The following is a 21,313-nucleotide window of genomic DNA, read 5'->3' as shown; positions in this document are numbered from 1 at the left end:
TCAGGTCAATATTACATTTCAGTAAATCAAAATAAGAATAATAAAAGGAAACCATTAGGATAACCCGGTCTTTTCCCCCACTCCTGGCCCCATCCATGGTATAAAGGACCGTTGGCTCTTATTCCTGCCATCCTGAGTTATGTTATTGTAACCTGAATTTCTCAAACACAACCAAGTTCCGCACATTGTATTCCTAGGGACTATCATGTCTCAAACACATTACAAGTACTGGCTCCTGAACGGACACACGTTCAAGTCCTTAGTTCTTTAAAATGTCTGAGTAGAATACCTGAGAACACTCCAGTCCACCACGGAACTGCCTTTCCTTTCAGTTTCCACATTTGCCATCTTTGGCAGGACAAACACAAAGGTTTGGTTTTGTTCTGTGTTGTCTCCCAGAGGTTCCCGGCTATTTTGGAGTAAACAGTAGTGAGAGGCCTGCTGCAATCGCATGAGTGCTTGACCAAAAAGCGTTTGAATTTCCAAAGTACCGTGTTTCTCAGCCTCACTCTGTAGGACGATTCTTTTTTCAGACCTTCCCAGTCTGACAAGAAGATGAAATAGAGGCTCAGATAGTCTAGGCAACCTGCCCGAAGTCACCCAGCTGGCGAGTGACGCCTGAGCTTAGGAATCTGTGCGTTTGACCTGGAGGCCCCTTCTTTACATCCGGGTGTTCCATCCCCACGGCAGTCGAGTCACTATACAGGAGCTCCTTCCTCTCTCTGCGTCTATCTGAACATCTTTAAGCAGCTTACAGCCTCTTCCTTAAAATTACTCTTTTGCCTGCTAAGTTATCATACAGATGGGGGTACGATGGGTGGAAGGGGAAGATAACATCGGACATCACATACAAAGAAGAATCACGCGTAAAAAAAAACAACAAAAAAAATCAAGGCAGACGTCTTAGACGTGGACTAATCGTGAGCGGGTCTCCACCCATGTTTTGTCTCACTCAGCACTTCCTAGGAAATGTTCCTCGAAACCTGATAGTTTAATATGCAGCCAAAGGGCTCCACAGTTAAACCAGAAAACGCTGAGTGAGACAAACATGTTTCCACACTGCGAGACTTGTCAGAGCCTTAGTAGGCTAATGTGCCCTGGGACTTTGAAAGGCGGCGGGGTGCGGGGGAGCCTGGGGGGGGGCCCTGTTGGTGAAGCACCTGCCTTGGGCTCAGGTCATGATCCTGGGTCCTGGGATCGAGCCCATGCCAGGCTCCCTGCTCAGGGGGAAGCCTGCTTCTCCCTCTGCCTCCTTCTCCCTGCTTGTGCTCTGTTTCTCTCTCTCAAATAAATAAATAAAATCTTTTTAAAAAAAAAAAGCAGAAAGAAAGAAAGAAAGAAAGAAAGATATAATTTGTAACATTTAGCAAACTGTTGATTCAGAATCCATTCTCCCCAAACCGCCGTTTCAAGCAGCCCACTATGGGGTCCGAGGCTTTATGATGAGGCCCTGCTTGATCATTCTGGGTGTTCCAGAATGATTGGGACCCAGTCCCACGCCTCTAGAAGCTCCTGGTGAAGGGGGCCGTGGCGCATTGTCATATAATACAGCCAGGTTGTGTTGTGTGTTTTCACAAGGTACAAAGACACCAAGGTACATCAACGGAGGCTGAAAGAAAAAATTCTACCTGCAGGGTTGCCACTGACCTACAAATTTTCCGGTGGAGTCACACAGATAGAGGCTCAGCGTTGCAGATGGTTCATCAATCAAAAGTTTAATTAGACCCTTCTAATGCAAGCTGCCCAAAATGAGACCTCAGCTTTTGGTGAGATGAGAAGGTAAGTTATTTTTATTTAAATTAACGCCCGGCGCCTTCAGGGGTTCAGCGCCGGGGACGGGCTGCCGTCCTGTCACAGGTAGGAAAGATTCCCTTCCGGGTGGAAATCCACCCTGTGAGTCTCCAAAATTCATGGTCTCACAACTGCCCATCTCTTTTCGTTGACCGGCAGGAATGATGCAATCACTAACCTCCGGTACTCTGGTTCACTCAACTCTAGCTAAAATGTCAAGAGTAATTTTTAAGTATTATACCGTACATTCAAAAATACACACCTCTGATGAGACCCAGACTGTTCCGCAGAAACAGATTTCTTTAGAAAAAAAAGAAAACAAAAAATAGTACACAACTAATGAGTAAGTCCAGTCCTCTGTGTCTGCAGTACAAAGCATACATTCAGCCCCTAATTGAATAAATATGCAAGTATTCAGATTTCTGTAGATATTGCCATTTTGCAAATGCAGTAATAAATTAAAAGCTTTACATTGCATTCCAACCACATATAAAGGGTTGATTCAGACCCTTGGCCTCACACTAGAATCCAGCACGGCTTGCCTATGCCTTACTGGCTACAAAGACAAACTTTTTATTCTAGTAGCTTAGTTGTAGGCCTAGCTATCGCACTCCATTGTCCCTCCCCGATGGCTAAAGGAATTCAAATGGGCCCCCAAACCAGAGGGTTGCTGCATCCGATGTGTCCAACGTACGGGGGAAAGTAGCTGACGGTGTTTCTCTCTGAATCAGTTCAGCAGACACACACACACTTAATTCGGCAAGAAAGGTTTGCTTGTGGCTCATTTCAGGGAGATGATGTAAGGCTCGGTCACTGATGCTGCTGCTCCCTCCCTTCTTAAAAAAAAAAAAAGGAATTTGGGCCAAGTAGTTGTTTCTTGCAAAACTCTCTCGCAATCCGTAACAAAGTCAAGAGGCCCTGCCAGAGGTGACATAAAGCAGGGCTCGCGGACTCTTCTGTGAGGGGAGCAAGCGCCTGGGCTCCGGCCTGCCCTGTTCCCACAAACGGATTACAGCGACGTGCCCCCGCGGAACAGAGCCCGCTGGAAACACGTGTGGTCACCGGTGATCCTGGTGGAGCCCAGGTGGGCTCATTGACGGGCATAAGCAGCCTGGAGCCTTCGCAACCCCGCGCGCCTCTGCATCCCTGCCTCGAGCTCCCAGGCTGCCCCAGAGATGAAACAGGAGGAGACTGGGGGCGGGGGGGGGGGGGGGGGGGGGCAGCCTCTTTTGCATGGAATGTCTCTCCGGCCCAGCTTTGTTTGACACCCAACCAATCTCCTTAATCAAAATCACTCCCTTTTCCTCCACAGGTGAGTTTCTGGAGAGTGTAAAGGGAAGGAAGTACCTCTGTTGGGAAGCGGGCTGGTGGCAGGCCACCTGCTAGTCTGGCTCTGCACAGGGCTAAGGGCATCGATTCTGCAACCTGTGGGTGAGATGGACCAAACCAACGGCCTGGTCTTGAGCAGATTCTGCACGTGTCCCCCAAGATGGCCAAGGAAACAGCCGGAATGGAAGCTGGCCCCGCCAGCAGGGTCAACCTTACCACCTTCCCGTGGATCAATGGTCTAAGAAAAGGTCAAGGAGCTACCAGGCCACGGTGCAAAAGATTTCTCCTTCCACGCATGCAGCAGAAAAGCATCCATCACAACTGTTCCTAATGACGATACCTCATCCACGTAACAAGCTGATCCGCAGTAAAGCCCCTATTCCTTCGCTGGACAAAGAACCATCATCTTGCCCTGCAGCTAAGGAATCTGAGATAATTGTGAACACTGTGGCAAGAAATGACAAGCAAAATCAAAAGGATTCTTGAGTTCTGTGTACACATATTAACACTTAAATGCTTCTCCCTAATAAGTTTCGGGATTAACAAATGTTTGTCAAAAGACACTGGGCTAAGCAATTGAAATCTGATTTGAAATGGAACCACGATGGTCTAATACATATATGCATGAAATGAAGAAGCTCCCTAACAAGCGTGGCTGCCACCAAATATGCAATTTACATACATTACACACTAATAATCTCAATTTTAATATTATTCTTTAAAGGCAACGGGATGGGTGGTTGACTTAAAGGTTTGCTTTTGTAAAATGTGAATAAGAACAAAAGTTGATCCCAGTTGTCTTCTGCCATTAACCACAGCCTCGTCCGTATGACGGTCTATCTGCTCTTTCTTGGGTCTGTCCCATCCCCACAGAGCTGTGATCGTGCGACCACACTGGAAGGACGCGTGGTCCACAGGCTCGATGAGGTGTGCAGACCTATGTATGCTCCATTTCGGCAGTGTTGAGCGGCGAGCAAACATCCAAGCATTTTTAAGCCTGGTACGCAGGACTTTATGGGAATTTTTTTCTTTCCTCAGTAGATTATCCATGAAATAGGACAGGTGTACCGGTTATTCAATTACATCTTATCCAAGACCTGGATGAAAATTTGAAATGAGGCCTCCGAGCATAGTTCTTACCATACGGATTTATTAATAACAGTTAAACGTTCCTCAAAACAAAACTTTTTTTTTTGGTAATCTAAGCCTATTTTCTTATTTTGTCATTGGTTTCCCTCATAAACCAGAAACAAAAATCTCTGCCCATCTGCTCTAAACATAAAATGTGTTCATAATAATCCAGATTTATACCAAATGTATTTTTAAGTATTGCTGAATTGAGAGAGTGCTCAAAATTTATGGCCTCTGAGGTTGCAAAGAGGACTTCCTCTTTTTAAGGAAGAAAATGCTTAAAATGAACGGAGGAAAGGCTCAGAAAGCTTCTTGGATATCAAATGGCTCCATAGGAAAAAAAAAATGTCAATGATATAAGAGTAAATGAATCAAAACCATATGGATCAAATTTTCCCTAAAATACATAGTTTGAAAAATTAAGGAGGAAAAGTGCTTGGCAAAATGTGTTTTAGGTTTTACCAAACCCAAAACATTTGAAGAATCATTTGCAATGGTTGATGAACCCTAAATGCAGCCAAGTTGGCCCATTTTTGTATACAACATAACGGAAAAAAGAGAGAGAGAGAAAGAAGAAAAAAAAAAAGAAAAACTTTCTAGAAACCATGTAACCCCAATGATACTGTATTTCACTCAAGAAATCATTAGACGCTGTCACCAAAAACTATGGCGATTAGAGCCAAGGGACGGGGGTGGGGCACGGAATGATAAAAGTTTGTTAAATTAATTGGCCTTGTTTTTGGGGTTTGGCTCTGAATGTTGTGGAGGTGGGGGCGCAGTAAGGGTAGTGTTTCTTGCGGAGGGAAAGTTAATTGGAGGAACACGGGCCAGATGTTAATTAGTCTCATGTCTTGAGCATATGGTGGGGTTTCCCTGGCACTCTGTATCCCAGACCAGCATTCCTTCTCTCCTGCATGTCCAGCAAGGTGCTGGGAACACGCCGCCTCGGCCTGCAGGGGAAAGGCATGGCCTCCCCGTGTTCTCTCCGTATTGTCCCCGCACAAGACAACACAACCTCTCCCCCGAAGGCCGCTACTGCAGGGGAGAGCCCTCGCTCTCAGAGGCTGTTTGTCGTCCAGTGAGAGAAGCCCCAACTCCTCAAGGGCTGTGCGGGTCACATGAAATGCAATTCAGAGACAGTGACAAGTGGGGGGGTCACGGCCCAGCCCCTCGGTCACCCATCGCTGAGGCTCCCGCCTCAGGTTCCCCCGACACATCCCATCGTTGGGGGGATGTGAGGCCAAACCTTCCATTGGTAAAGCCTCTGCACCAGGCCTGCAGGAAAATAAGGCCAAATGTCAGTGCCGGGGCCTATGGAAAACTTGCTAGGCCCTTGCGCTTCTTCAGCAAGTGAATTGTGTAATTTGTGTTTACACGAGAATTAGTAACAAGTGGAAAAGAGGGAGATTTGGCTTATTTAGACGATGGTGCTGCAGTGGTCTCAGCTTTTCCCTGAGAAAAATGGCCACATTCTTCAGATAGGGACAGATTCTCTCAGAACAAGATACGCTCGCCAGCGATGAAGGAGTGCGCAGTCCCTTTCCGCAACTTGAGGAAGGATATGGCCAAAGTTTCTAAAAGTGTTTGTCAATAAATACATACATACCTACATACGTACATAAAAGTGTTTGTCAGTATTCTGATCTTTTGTCAAAATACATGGTGGCCTATTGCTACTCGAATCTGACCAGCTGGACGGGTGTGACCGTCCTGAGTCACGGCCTCACACCTGTCCCTCACAAAGCTGAGGCCCTCCCTGAGAAAAGCTTGGAAGGTGTTGAAGACATACCACTTGGCTGATGGCTCTGATTCCAAGTTTTAGAGGCATCGTTGCTCGAGGGAGCAGATTGGAGGGAGAGGTTGGAGACTTCCAGAAGAGAACCAACTAAAAGACATGCACGCACGGAGAAACAGTTGTCATCCTGGTGTCTAGTAATTCCTCGACAAGAAACTAGAAAGCCCATTCCGCCACAGTCCACACACATTCAAACTCATGAGATCCACGTCTGAATGGCCAACACCACTAGGGAAAAAGTCAAATGCAAGGCACAAATTATTATGAACATGTCGGACAGCCTCCACTGAAAAGATCTACAAAGATCTGACCAAAACGACTCAAAACCCTTTAGATTCAATTGTAACGACAGAAAGAAAGCGACGTGCAAAACTATATACACTATCATCTTAATTATGTATATACATTTTTAAAAGGTGTAAGACCCCAGAGAGCCAGAAGGCAATATGTAAAAATATTAACAGTGGTTGCCCGGGGGAATTTCTTTTTTCTACTCTGAAGACACTTAAAAAAAAATTTTCCCATTTTTGATTATCTGGGGGAAGTTAAAAGATTGATAGGAAAAGTGTGTAAAGCCAAAAAGCATGCAGAGGGCATATTAGCGAAAAGAGTCAATTAACCTGAACCCAAAAGTTCAAGAAACTCATCTCCACAAAATGATTTTAAGATATGATGAAAGCCCTCTGCCTTTATTTTTCATGAAACCCATTCCCTCTCTGCCCAACCCTGTGCTACCACGGGGGCCAGCCCAGACTGAGCCCAGCATCCCAGGCTCCAGCCCCCATTCTCTCTCTGGCACCTGGTGGTCTCCACAGCAGGCCTCGAGCTCGCTGAGCCTCGGTTGACTTGTCCACCTATTTGATGTCCAGGGAGAAGCAGAGGAAGTGGAGGAGGAAAGGAAGGAGAGAAATGGTAAGATTAGATCCATCGTGAATACCGTGTGAGCCAACCTAGTAATAAGCCCTTCTACATAATCAGCAGGAAGGCTGAAGGGCCTTTCTTTACTCTCTTCTTTAGTTACTGGGTAAACCAGACTGTTCGAAGTGGGCTCTTGCCTTCAAATTTTCTTTAAGATATTCCTAAGAAAGGGGATCCCTGGGTGGCGCAGCAGTTTGGCGCCTGCCTTTGGCCCAGGGCGCGATCCTGGAGACCCGGGATCGAATCCCACATCAGGCTCCCGGTGCATGGAGCCTGCTTCTCCCTCTGCCTGTGTCTCTGCCTCTCTCTCTCTCTCTCTCTCTCTGTATGACTATCATAAATAAACAAAAAAAAAATTTTTTAAAAAGAGTCAAAAAAAAAAAAAAGATATTCCTAAGAAAGCCAGACAACCAAAAGTAGGGTTGATCCCCACCCCCCCCACACACACACACACTTTGATTAAGTAGAGGCAATCCTGCAAAGCAAAGGATCCCAAGGCTACAGAAATCTGAGTCCTCATTTCCCAATCTCCTACTCTGTTGTTTTTTCTATATGTTTGGCGTGATTCTTGTCCACTCACTCTCATTCCCTGACTCTGCTTTGAAGAAATAAGGAGGAACGTCCTTATATTATCTGTCCCTTTTCTAGCTTTTTGGGGGTGCCCCAAGCACGAAGACAACACGGATCCCTAGTGGTGGCTTCAGGAGGAAACGTATGGTAGAAATGCAAAACACCCGGGATGTGTACAAAGAAGCAAGGACTTAACGTGGTATGTAAGAGCATAATAAAGAAATATAGGAGGAGTTGCCTGTGAATTTTCCACTGCTTGCTCTTGGAATGATTTCCATCCTACTGCCAACGCTGGAATCATAAAATCAAAGGTTAACAGTCTCAAGACGAAGTGCTAGTGACTCCAGCTACATGATACCAATAGACTACAGTATAATACACTTATTATAACACACAAGCTCATACACTTACAAGAAACTAGGAGACCCACTTCTGGAAAACAGATCCGTGTCATTATTTCTGTTCTGATTGAACACAAAAGAAATGCCAAGGGACTCCTGGGTCCACCTTGCAGAAGCAGACAGGGTTAGTTGACTTTTTATGAAAACTTTCAACCAAATCGTGTTCAGAAAAGCTCTGCTACAGCCCCCAAACTACTGATGTTAAAAACCGCAGAGATAACCACTTCTGATGTTCCTTCTAAACTGTGGAAGAAGCCGATGTGCTATAAATCTGGGCATTTTAAAGAGGAGTCTACTAATAAAAGTCCATGATTTTCATGCAAAATCACACTCACAAATGCCAGCACTTGGAAATTACATTTATTAAAGTCCTGTAGGAAGGCACATTCATTGTTTTCATGTTGTTATTTTTCGGCCGAGGTTTAAAGCCACCTCTTATTTCTTATCCCAGGATGTGCTATAGGAATCTATGAAACTTAATTACATTGACTGTTACAAAAAAGGATTTATGAACTTTTGCCTTTAGGCAGAAATGTTTATTTCATTGCCTTTGCTATTCATTCTTTTCAACTCCGACGGCTTTGAACTTTTCAGCTGCTCGGAGTTATCACCGTTGTGCAGAGCCCGGGAACTGCACTCCCAAGACGCAAACCACAAGTTGAAGAAAACGAAGAAGGCAAAGATATAGGAGTCGTTATTTTGGCCACCCTTTGTGCCATTAAAATCTCATTTTCTGCCTATTAGAATGCCCTCTTGGTGCTTAGGCGGCGGTGATAGTCGGTGATTAGTGTGTAATTGAGTATAATTGTCTTTTCACTTTTCATTTCTGTCATTCTGAGCTTCTCTCTGTTTTTCTAACCACCAAGAGGAAAAAGGGGGTTAAGAAAAGATAAAGCTGTTAAAACTCTCACTCTCGGCCCCGAAGAGATTCTCGATCGCAATTATAGATTGCAACCCCTTTGTGACACTTCTCCAAATTTAGTGGGCAACTCTCCTCGCCACCTGGGCCAAGAGCTCTCTAATAAAATCAAGCGATCTGTATTTAAACAACTGCTAATAATGTCAACCTCGGACAGATGCCACATGGAGGAAATTTATCCAACCCTCTGACACACAATTATCAAGGCAATTTATTAATACGATCTCTCAAGAAAGGCTCATAGTCCAATGCAAATTAGAAAAACAATTACAACATTCAAATATCTATATATTCCCAAAGTAGCAGTAATTCTCCTAATTTGCGCATTTATAGCTCATTTATCCCAGAGTTCTGGAGTCATCAGCTGGTCTCTCTCCACCCAACTTGCTTGCTTCCTCTCCAATTGTGTTATAAAAGCTTTAGTGTTTTCGGACTAGGTGCTTTTGTTCACAACCCTATCAGCCGATCAAGTACCTTTTTTTTTTTTTTTTTAAAGAGAAAACAAACAAATGACAACAACACAATGCGTGTGAGCTTCTGACCCAAAGCCCAGAACGAGGGGTGGAGCTGACTAATGCCTTGACAACTACGGATAAACACAGAGCCTCCCTGATTACATTAAAAATCACTTGGATTTTAAGTCCAAGCTACAACTTTTGATACAGCCTGTAGGAAGGGTGGAGAGAAAGGAAACCAGAAAACTGAAATCATGTGGCTTGTATAAAGAATACATTATGGTTTAAATTTGGCAATTCATTATATGACCGCCTCGGGGAATTGACTGTTTGGTTCTGGTATACAGCAAATCGTCTGTCTGGAAACACGGGACTGACCTGAGGTGAAAGGCCATTGCCAATGGCGGGGTTCATGGGGTTGGAGGGCCCAGATGGAGGCACAAAGCTGTCTGTATAGCTGGAAAATCCGTGCCTGGTGCTGGGGAGGCAGTAGGCAGAGCTGCTGTCTGGGTTGGAAGGAATGGTGCTTTGGTGGACGGTGCTCGGAGGAAGCGGCTGAGGTCTGTGAACGGTGCTGCTGGGATCCGACACGGCTGCAATGAAGAAGACGGTCAGCTCTGGGGCCCGGGCAGGCCAGCAGGAGGAGCGCACCTCCCGCGCCACCGGCAGCCCCGGCGCTCAGGCCAAGCCCTCGTTTCCAACTGCGCTCCCTAAGGCGCACGCACGCAGCCTCGTGTCCGCACACGAGCACAAGTATGTGACTCACCTACACACCTCCATGCATGCCCCCCCCCCCCAGCCGACGAATGCAGAAGTCACAGTAACAGTGATGACGAACCTCTGTGGGCAGCGCAGGTTATCAATAACGAGCGTAAGGATTAACCATGGCAAGTCTCGCAATTCATATCAAATATGCTCTCAAAGCACCTACGCGTCAGTGTGGGATGCCCGCAGTGCTATCTTTCCTAATCAAAATAACTCGGCCTTATCACTGATCCCATCCATCCGCCTCTGCGTGCCATCAAATGGTGACCCTATCAAAGCTTACCTCGGCTCTATTACTACCGCAGTTAGTGACCATCGTGGAGCTGCACTCCACTGCGGACCAGAGTACAAATGCAGAAGGAGAAATTTTAACAAAGGAAAAGCAAGTGGCACACTGATGGAGGAAAGTTGTTTTGCGTCAGAATACTGAATCAGTACGACATGAGAACACTTGGATCCGAGAGATCCAAATACGTCGTAGAACCAAGCATGCTTCCGAGATGTGACAGGTACATTCAGGATACCCTGATGTCATGTCATTAACACCCAAGCAGCTGCAAGGTCGGCATGGAGGATGATTTCCCTGCCCCTGTAAAATAAGCAGCAGAGAAGGCAATGGGAGTTATATGCGGACCCCTCGACTCCCTCCGTACCTTGCGGAATAGCTGTGGGCTGGTAAGATGTCTCCGACAGCTGGTATGTTGGCAGGGTCGGCATGGCTGTGGGAGGGAATCCCCCCGGAATGAGATGGTTGAAAGCCATCAGTTGATTGGCGCCAGCTTGCTTCCTCCATCTCGCACGGCGGTTGCTAAACCAAACCTATGGATTTAATTTAAAATTTGAGGATTTCACTGATGAAATAATAGTACATTCTTAATGAATTTTTCATGCTAAAACAGATTAAAGGCCCCTTACTGACAGGGCAAATGGATGCAAGAGCCCTCCCCTCCTGTGTTGTATTGTCAGGGGAGAAAGGAGAGTTAAATGTCAGGGGTCAGGAAAGGGGCTTCCTGGACCTTCCAGGGCCCTGCAGAGCTCCCACAAACGCCGCAATGGCCATGGGCAGGGATGGCTGAGCAGGGCTGGAGACCACAGGAACGTCCCACTGTCACCGTCACCAACACCTGCCCACCTCCATCTATAACACCACCGTAGGGAGGGGGTATGAGCCTCTCTGACCTGTACGTGACCTATGTCCAAATTTGGTCTTGCCTATCACACTAACTTTGCATTTGTTATTCTTATCAGGCTGTCTTTGCATTGCTATGATCACTACAGGCAGAGCTCCTGTATCATCATATAAAGTGACCAAGAGGCTAAGTGGAACCATTTTAGCATCCCTTTCCAAGTTGAGACATGGTTCTAATCTTAATGGAAATAAGATCAGACCTCTTTGGCATAAGGTAAGTGTTTCGAGAAATGAAAGCATTTTATCTAAGAAGATCCCTTAAATAATCAGTTTATGATTTCTTTCAACAACAGCTTTAAGCACCTCTAATACTCTGTGCCAAGCGCTATGATAACTAGATACAATTTGGAAAAAAAAAATTGGTATAATGTAATGAAGATCTTTCAAAGAGTTCAAAACCCATATATTTTGGCAAGTAGCTGGGGAGAAATGGTGATAACAGGAGTAAGACCCATAACTGGGCGTCTGAAACTTTAAGGAATGGCGATATGAGGTTTTTAATGGGCCCCATCATCTTGCCCAGCTTTTGCATCTGCAGCTTAAATGTGGAACTTTGGATCATTTGACAGAGTGCATTTATGAGGTGTCTCCCAAAATCACAGCGCATCTCTACCAATTAAAGAATATTCTAATTTCTATACCGAAAGTTCATGGAAAACATTCGGATAAAGCACTGTGCCTGCAGTCAGAGGGAGAAAGGGATGAATGAAACGGTGGGAGAAGACGGGAATCCCCCGCTCCAGCAGCTTTCAGACCTCCCCTCCCTCGGGAATCCACAGAGCCCTCACGGAAACCCAAATCACTGCTCACGAGAGGTAGAGGCTCCATATTTGGAAACGCAGAGAAGCAGGGAAAGTTTGGAGTGGATGGAGGCAGGGTTTGAACTCATTTTGGAGTATGGATACGATTTCAACAAAAGGTCACTCTAGATGGAGGTGATAATGCAGGAGACCAGCGTGTCTAAGGAAAGGTAGGACTGCGCTTCCTCACGGGACAGACTAACAATCACACAACCTCACTCTGAGTTTTCTTACATTGTGGACACTTTGAAAAGTGAGGAGGCAAAAAAAGAAAGAAAAGAAAAGTGGAGCAGGAATTCCTCCCTTTTGGAGCAAGAAAGCCCAGTGTAACAAAGACATCACCAAGGCATCTGCTTAAACTCTTGCTGCTGCCCAAGCGTCTGTCTGGAAAGGCATCTGCTCTTCTCCAGGCTTGTGGTAAGATACTGGTCAGGAAAGCTGCTTGAACCTCCTCAAAGTACTCACGGTTAATACTCCTTAAGTATCCAACAGGAAGCGAAGGTAAGTCAATATTTTCCCATGTTGATACATAATTGAATTAGAGTTTTACTTAACTTAATAAATTGCCACCTGGGATAATAGAGCCATGAACTAGCCAGCCCTCGGCTTCGGGTCTGCATCAGTGTGTTGGCTCACTGCACATCTGAGCGTCTGTCACCATGATTCGCAGAAGGCCTTGGGACAAGCTATTTAGGCTGAGGGTAAGAAATCTGGGCCGTTTTCATGCCTGAGTGTGCCGTACTACATACCACACACTGTGGCCGTATTGTATATTGAAAACCTTGAGAGGGCAGCCCGGGTGGCTCAGCGGTTTAGCACCGCCTTCAGCCCAGGGCCTGATCCTGGAGACCTGGGATCGAGTCCCGCGTCGGGCTCCCTGCATGGGGCCTGCTTCTCCCTCTGCCTGTGTCTCTGCCTCTCTCTCTGTGCATCTCTCATGAATGAATAAATAAAATCTTAAAAAAAAAAAAAAAAGAAAAGAAAAGAAAACCTTGAGAAAGGGGCGCCTGCGTGGCCCAGTGGTTGAGCATCTGCCTCTGGCTTAGGTCATGATCCTGGGGTCCTGGGATTGAGCCCTGCATCGGGCTCTCTACTCAGGGGGGAGTTTGCTTCTCTCTCTCCCTCTGCTACTTCCCCTGTTTGTGTTCTCTCTCTCTCTCTCTCTCTCTCTCTCTCTCTCTCTCTCTCTCTCTGTGTGTGTCAAATAAATGAATACAATCTTTTTAAAAATAAAAACTAAAAAAAATTAAAACCTTGAGATTAATAAATCACACCTGGCTCAGGGGAAGTGGCCTCGGACACCTATCTCAACCACCCTATGTGCGGTGCACCACCAGCTCTAGGCTGGGAAGAGCACTGAATTTCCAAAGTTTCGATGTGATTTCAGTCATTCAGACTTACGGTCCCTCCATTCCACTGGTGAGATCCTTTAGGAAGATCTCAGAGCTCCCACTTCTGTCGGTGAAAGGACACGCTGCCAATCTCTCTGTGCCAACTTCCTTCTGTAACCTTTAGATAAGTAAACCGAGTTTGATTTACCCAGTGGGTGGCCAAGCCTGATGGCTCCGTCGATCTCAACCTACTTTTGATCCAAGATCAGTCTAACTCCTCCATCACCCAATTTTTTTTACCTCAAAAATGTCTCTGCTCAGACAACAAATACCAAGAAACACCATAACTTTCTAAAGATATCTTCAGATTATTCAAAAGACCCAGGATGTAAGGTTTAGAGGTTTTCTTTTCCTTTTTCCAAAATGATACAAATACAGAAGACACTGAGTAAACCCACCAGGAGTTATATTTAAAAGATCTTACATTTACAATACAATCTCTATTATGCCTACAATAAAAGTAGTAAAGAAGCAAATCTTTACTAAAAAATCTTCTACAGGAGGTTCAGAAGTTTCCCAGGGGGAGGAATTTAAATGATGTTTAAATTTAGGATGAATAAACCCAGAGGGCTATTTATTCCTGAGAGAACCAGAGATTACTGAGGACCGAGGACTATCCTTCCCATCTCTGGACATTTAACCAGACTTTGTTTTATCATCTTGCCATTGTCAGCCTTCTGCATCTCCTCACACCAGCTGTGTCTGCCAAAAGAAGCATTAAACATAGATAGATAGGGCGCTGGGGGGCTCAGCGGTTGAGCGTCTTCGGCTCAGGGCGTGATCCCGGGGTTCCTGGATCGAGTCCTGCATCGGGCTCCCCACAGGGAGCCTGCTTCTCCCTCTGTCTGTGTCTCTGCCTCTCTCTCTGTGTCTTTCATGAATAAATTTTTAAAAATCTTGAAAAAAAAAAAGATAGATGGATACACACATACATACATACACTAAGGTTGTAAATGGGAAAGTGGTCCTTGCCTTCTTTCTACTTTGAAACTCATAGAAGACATCTCTACTATTTTTTAATAGGAAGAAGTTGCCCTTGAAATAGCTTTCATTTTAAATACCCAACACTGACCAAGCACAGTGATCCTGGGATCCTCTATGGCCCCATCCTCTACCGAAAGGCATTCCCTTTAGTGCTCAGAGGTCTCAGAGGACTCTTTCAATATTGTCTCACTAATTCCAACGCCAATGAATAATCTGCTAAGTGGGCTGCGTGACTGTCTAACACCGAATTAGTTCATCTAAAATGGGTGGAAGGCATTTGTGACTCAGTTACAATCACCAGAAACCCCTCTTTGTTTTGCAAAGCGTAACAATGGCAACAGAAACAAACTGATTTTTGGCGCTCCAGAGGCGACCAGGCATGTTCTGCCCATTTCTTAGCCAGAAGGGCAGAAAGGACACATCTTACAGAGTTGGCTATCACCTCTTAAATGTAACCCTATGACCTATAATTCGACATAATCTCACTCTCCCCACACGTTACCTGGCCTTCGGCGTCACACCTACCTGGTACGGAAGTGGGGCAGGAGGCGTACGCCGGCCCATTACTACTATTAGCTACAGTTAAATGCTAACAATTGCCTGCATAACATCCCACAACATCAAAACACTCCCACAAGGCAAGTTTCTACTTCATTTGATGAACTGCAACCTGGTTCATCTTCATTGGCCCCTGGATCTTCCCCTACCTGTCTCTCTACAGAGCCCTTCCAGAAAGCCATAGTCATGCTTTTTGCAAACGATCTTCACACTCATTTCTGAAGTAATATAATATCCAGTGAGTGTTCTAAGCAAAATTTAAATTGAAAGATCCTCATCCCATCATAATAACCAGGGAGAAAAGATAACCACCAAAAAAAAAAAAGAAGAGGATTTTCATAAAATTTTATCTTCGTGGGTCAAACAAGTAACCAATTTGTTCAGACTCTCAACAGTGTTAGTTGGGGAAAACTTTGTACTTTATTTTTTCTTAAATATTTATTTATTTATTTGAGAGAGCGAGAGAGGGTGCATGCGCATGAATGCAGGGAAGGGGCAGAGGGAGAGAGAATCTCAGGTAGGCTCCACACTGAGCACAGAGCCCAACATGGGGCTTGATCTCACGACCCTGAGATCATGACCTGAGCCAAAACCAGGAGTTGGACCCTTAACTGAGCAAGTCACCCTGGCGCCCCGAAAACTTCATGGTTTAAATGATGTAATAATACTTTTTATTCACACAGATGAAATGCAGACTAAGCAAAAGTTGACTCCCAGGACCCCCACCTTGCTAACTCTGGGACCTTGAACAGTTTGTGTATTGTCTGTGGGCCTCTGCTTTCTCATCTACTAAATGGGAGGGGGAAAACTACTTCACAAGATTGTTGTGACAATTAAATGAGACAATACAATCAAAGCCCTTGGAAGAGTACCTAATTGGTATTAAGTGTTCAATAAATGGCAGGTATTAAGTATGAATGTTGCCAACTCTGTCTTAGACACCCAAGAATTAAAGCCTTGTTTTGTTTTCCTAGCTCTGTGGTCTACAGCCAAAGCCTTTGTGCCCATGAGCAGACAGGAGAGTGCCCAAACAACACCTCAAATAATTGAAAGCCAGTTTGGCTTGAATGGAGACTTAGGTCAAATTTGCTTCCAAGTTTCATGGATTAGTGCTAATTGTCCCATGGTGTAAGCCTAATTTTGCCCATCAAGAAATTACTAGTTCACATTTTTGGTGTGGTCCCCAAAGGCAATCTAACCTACATTATTCCAGATGGGTTGTTTCAAATGCAATTTGAAAAATGGGGAGAGAACATAATACTTAATGCTCAGAAAGAGAATTCACAGCAAGATTTAAAATGCCCTGAGTGGCTCAGTCCATTGAGCATCCGGCTCTTGATTTCGATTCCAGTCATGATCTCAGGGTCATGGGATTGAGCCCCGTGTTGGGCTCCCTGCTCACCAAGGAGTCTGCTCCTTTCTCCCTCTGCCCCTCCTCCTGCTCATGCTCTCTTGCTCTCTCTCTCTTGCTCTCTCTCTCTCTCTCAAATAACTAAATAAATCTTTTAAAAAATAAAATGCTTGATTAAAGCATTAGATTAAAGCATTAGCACTAGATTCAATGGTGTCTAATGTGAAAATGCCAAATACAGTGCTTCCCAAGTAGGTAAATTGAGGACCAACTGCTCATCCCTGGACCTTCTCATTCACTCTCTTCCTCCTCTCTTGCCATATCACACTCTCCCAGCCCTCCCATCATTGCTGCTCTCCAGCTCTGACCACTGTATGAAGAGCAGATTGGGGAGAGAATGGGTAAGAAGGGTGATGAGGAGAAGTGCCCTGCTCCCAAAAATGTCAGAGGATCATGGTCCCACAGAAAAGCACACTCAGCCGCATCTTCATTCATTCCAAGAGCAAACTCCCACAGAGAATTTCAGGATGATCATATTTATGAAATAATATTTCCATATTATTATGGAATTCAGGCCAAATATTCCACGCCTACCTTAACTTCTGAACCATATAGATCTGTTGGATAGTGTTAAATCCCCACTGGATCAAAAACACAAGAAACAAGTGTTGGTGAGGATGTAGAGAAAAAGGAACCCTCATGCACTGTTTTTGGGAATGCAAACTGGGGCAGCCACTGTGGAAAACAGCACAGAGATTCCTCAAAAAATCAAAAATAGAGCTACATTATGATCCAGTGATTCCACTACTGGATATTTATCCAAAGAGTATGAAAACACGAATTCCAAAAGGTATATGCACCCTCATGTTTACTGCAGCATTATTTACCACAGCAAAATTATAGAAGCAGCCCAAGTGTCCATCCATAGATGGATAAAGATGTGACATATATACACAATGGAATATTACTGAGCCATAAAAGGAAAATGAAATCTTGCCATCTGCAAGAACATGGAGAGATCTAGATAATGTAATGCTCAGTGAAATAAGTCAGCCAGAGAAAGACAAATGCCATATGATTTCACTCATTGGTGGAATTTGAGAAATAAAACAAGGAAAAAAAAAGAGACAAACCAAAAACCAGACTCTTAACTATAGAGAACTGATAGTTACCAGAGGGGAGGTGGGTGCAGGGATGGGTGAAATAGGTGATGGGGATTAAGAGTACACTTATTGTGATGAGCACTGACTGATATATAGAATTTTTGAATCACTCTATTGTACACCTAGAACTAAGATTGCATGTTAGTTCATCGCATGTTAACTGTACTGGAATTAAAATCAATCAACCAATCAATCAATCCCTATTGAGCTTTGGTGAGAATCTCCAATTACTGATGAAAAATCATGGAGCTAGTTATTTTTAGTTGGGGTATAAGAGAGGCGGCAGTGGCATTTGAGAATATGACAAAGCCAGCCCCCTCCCCGCCACTGCCCAGCTAATGCTCGTGTACACACACACACACACACACACACACACACACAGAGGCAGAGGCACAACATTGTGTGAACAGATCTCAAGTCTCCTAGACTTCCAGAAGTCCATCCATGATTATCCTTGTCATCTGTGGACCCAGACTGAGATCATCTGATCTAACCTATTCCATATTTTAACATTTAAAAGAGAAAAAAAAAATCTGAAGCCAGCAGGATTACAGCAGAATTAAGTGACTTCCTTAGCAAAACACGCTTGGCAAGATGAGACCAAAACCCACATTTTCTGATTCCTCCGTATACGCTGTTTCCTCAAACAGCTTTCTCTGCTGTCTTCCATTATCTTGGTGGTAAAAGAGTGATACTTCCCTGCTTTGTGGAGTTCTTAGGTGGAATATTTACTAAAACTTTTGCACGTCATAAATATTTGCATTCTTTCCCACAAAACTTTAATGCTTGCCATTATCTGCATGATAATACACAGGAGGTGAACTAGGCAAATTCGGCTTTGGTGTACAATAATTCTTAGGTTGTGTACTCAGGTTTGGCTGTGATAAACACAACGGAGCTACTGTCTAAATAGATTTTTATGAAATACTGACAAAGGCCTAAGTTATTACAGCTTTAGTGTCATCTCGATCCAGAAGACTTTAGAGATATTTTACTCAGGAAAAAAAGAAAATAGAATATAGACTTGTTTGAGGGGTTTTTTTCATTTGGTGTTTGGTTTTCCCAGGTGCCCCAAATTAAACTAACTCACACTTTCTGGCTATCACTCAAACTGAGTTGACTTTGCTACTGCTTTCCCAGATCCTTCTAAAAACTAAAGGATTTTGTTCTGGCATTTTAATCAGTGATTAACTACTCCCTTCTTTTTCCTGCTGTGTTAAGTAAAAGATCCATATGCCGGGTGTTGTAGGGAATTTGTTAGGCCGTAGATCATAGCTGTGGTGCAAGACATGATGTGTCTCAAGGGAACTAATGAAGCCATAAGGAATGTAAAGAGTCACCGGGTTAAAGCCACATTAGGACAGCTGTTAGGTTAATGAGGGCCCTGCTTTGGAGAGGAGGTCACTGTATAGAAAAATATGAACCACTCTTTATTGGTTTGATCCCATGTCCTCTGCGAGTTAATGGGCCTTTCTTATTCTCCTTTGACATTCATTGGGCCAGATGTGAATGCTGGGCACCACACAAGCTGCACGGGTCTGAGATTTATTCTGTCCCCGTCCTTGTTTTTGTCAAAGGCAGAAATGACCTACGACAACACCAAACACTTTCAGTTTTCCATCACTCTCTTTGTTTGATTTCTTTAAAAGTTGGTGTTTATTTTTTGACTCTGGGTGCAGAGCTGATCTTCTCTCTGTCTAAAGGACAGACTCGGGATGCAGGCTTGGCCAGCCAGGGAATAGAGGGACCAAATCCCGGGATGCAGCAGGCAGTCTATACAGGTTTGCTGAAAAAGTGGAGACGGGAACAGATCTGACTTCAGATTTAAACTAGGTAAACACAGAACTGTAATAAAAGCTATTAGATTTGATAAATGCAATGTCTGTAACCCTGCTATATATAAATCACAATACATACACGACATATTTTCTATATATAATATTTACATATTATGAGAATCTGTGGTTAGCGGTGGTCATTTCTGTAGAGGAGCGCCACATCCCGATGTAACAGGTAAACAGAGTCAATAGCTCCAGCTGTAAAACATCTGCACTATAGGCCTCCCCGTATCTGCGACTCTTCTCTTCATTCACCCTTCCACCCATCTCTTGCTTACGTAATCCGTTACCTACACTCCACCTTCTGAATACCTTCTGCCACTGTCCTGTCCTTTCCATTCCCGTGTCCACCAGCCCATTTATGCCCACAGCCTCCACCGCCCATCCCGTCGACTCTGAGAGACCTCACCTGAAACCCAAGCCCTCCACAGGATGTCCTCAGCCTAGAGATCCAACCATATTCCTCCCACCACCCTACCTCCTCCTACCCTCCACCCAAATCCAACAATTCACTGTTCCTCTGACATGAGCAAAAATGAAAGATCATCAGGTATGTATGGTTGGACAGTGTGTCCAACCGTCCGCGCTTTTGCTCACATCATTTCCTCTTGCTAACGTACTCCTCCCACCCTCGCTGTCCGGAGAGCTTCTATTTAGCTTCCAGAATTCATCTTAAATCTGCCTTATTTGTGAGCCTCTCCTGTTATCCAGCCAAGATCTCATTCTTTCCCCTTCTCAACTCCCACTGCACTTTGTTTCTCTTACAGTACTTATCATATGTGATTATTATTATTATTATTATTTGTATTTGTATTTACTTTATTAACCATATTAGACTGAAGCTCCTTGGGAGACTTGTCCTACTCCATCTTAGCATTCCTTCACTATCTTAGCAGGACGATGATACATGGCAAGTCAAGGTCAATAAGACAACGGCTCTCACTGGGCTCTAGCATGGAAGAGGCCATTTCTGTAGAAGCCTAGAATAGGAGAGGTAATCAGCTGCATAGGAGAAAGTGCTGGTCAATCTAGGGACCATATCAACTGACTAGTTATTGCTGAGTCTCCAGCCTCACTTTGACTTTGAAAGTCAAGTAGTTGGGAAGAACACATTTGCAGATAAGGTAACTTTGCTTAACAAGTTTCAGGACACCCTAAGGTATTTTTAATCCTTCAAAGACAGTATTTTATTATCTCTATTAGTGATGAAAATGTTATTCTACCAATCAATAGAAACATACCAAAGTAGCCTTTCCAGAGAGTTCAGAGTAATTCTGGAAGTTCAGAAGATAATGTGAACAATTCTTAAAATAATATAGCCTTTTGAAATGCTTCTAGACTGTGACACCCATAGCAGGAATTGTACTTGATACACCTTTGCCCATCCTCATAATTTGAAAGACCATTAAGAGGAAGTATATGGAATCCAATTATTATACGGAATCCAGCATTTACTAGCTTCATGACTTTGGGTAGTTACTTCAATAGTCTGACAAACTGGTGATGATAATAATAATAATACCAACGTACAGTTTTAATGATGAAGAAATGGGTTAATTCATGGAAACACTTAGAACAGTGCCTGGCACAAAGGGATCACTCAAAATTTGTTTGCTCTTGTCTAAATACTGCCCCTAACGTCCAGATAGTGCCTGGTATATAATAAGGATTCCTGAAATCCTTTTTTAAAAATTATTTCTGGGTGTACACCCGGCACACTTCTGGGTGACATATCTGATATAACCATATCCTCCTAATAATGATAACCAAAGGCCAACATAAGAATGCACATTTTCATAAATAACCAAAAAAAAAAAAAAACCCCTCAGAATGCAAAGAAAACAAAAAGGTCACTTTGAAATCTCTCCATATAAAACACTTGTATCAAACAACGTGACAGAAAAGGAGTCAACCCCATTTATCACATGGATAAATTTAAGCGGACTTACCAGCCTATTAAGTGAG

At 44.1% G+C, this 21,313-nt stretch overlaps 1 protein-coding gene across 3 annotated transcripts in view; it reads right to left on the bottom strand.

The window, feature by feature from the left end:
* PAX3 (paired box 3) overlaps positions 1-21,313 on the bottom strand; it is a 97,566-nt gene that overhangs the window by 9,503 nt on the left and 66,750 nt on the right. For all 3 annotated transcript variants that reach the window (XM_072742985.1, XM_026002043.2, XM_026002044.2), the window contains exons 6-7: positions 10,728-10,893; positions 9,688-9,902 (exon numbers count right to left, since the gene is read on the bottom strand). In XM_072742985.1, coding sequence (XP_072599086.1) covers positions 9,688-9,902; positions 10,728-10,893 — 381 coding nt within the window. The remainder of the gene's footprint in view (positions 1-9,687; positions 9,903-10,727; positions 10,894-21,313) is intronic.

The sequence above is a fragment of the Vulpes vulpes genome, chromosome 16, assembly GCF_048418805.1.
Source record: "Vulpes vulpes isolate BD-2025 chromosome 16, VulVul3, whole genome shotgun sequence".
In the NCBI taxonomy this organism is placed as follows: domain Eukaryota; kingdom Metazoa; phylum Chordata; class Mammalia; order Carnivora; family Canidae; genus Vulpes; species Vulpes vulpes.
The sequence above is the reverse complement of the archived record's forward strand: the minus strand, read 5'-3'. Positions and strand labels throughout refer to the sequence as shown.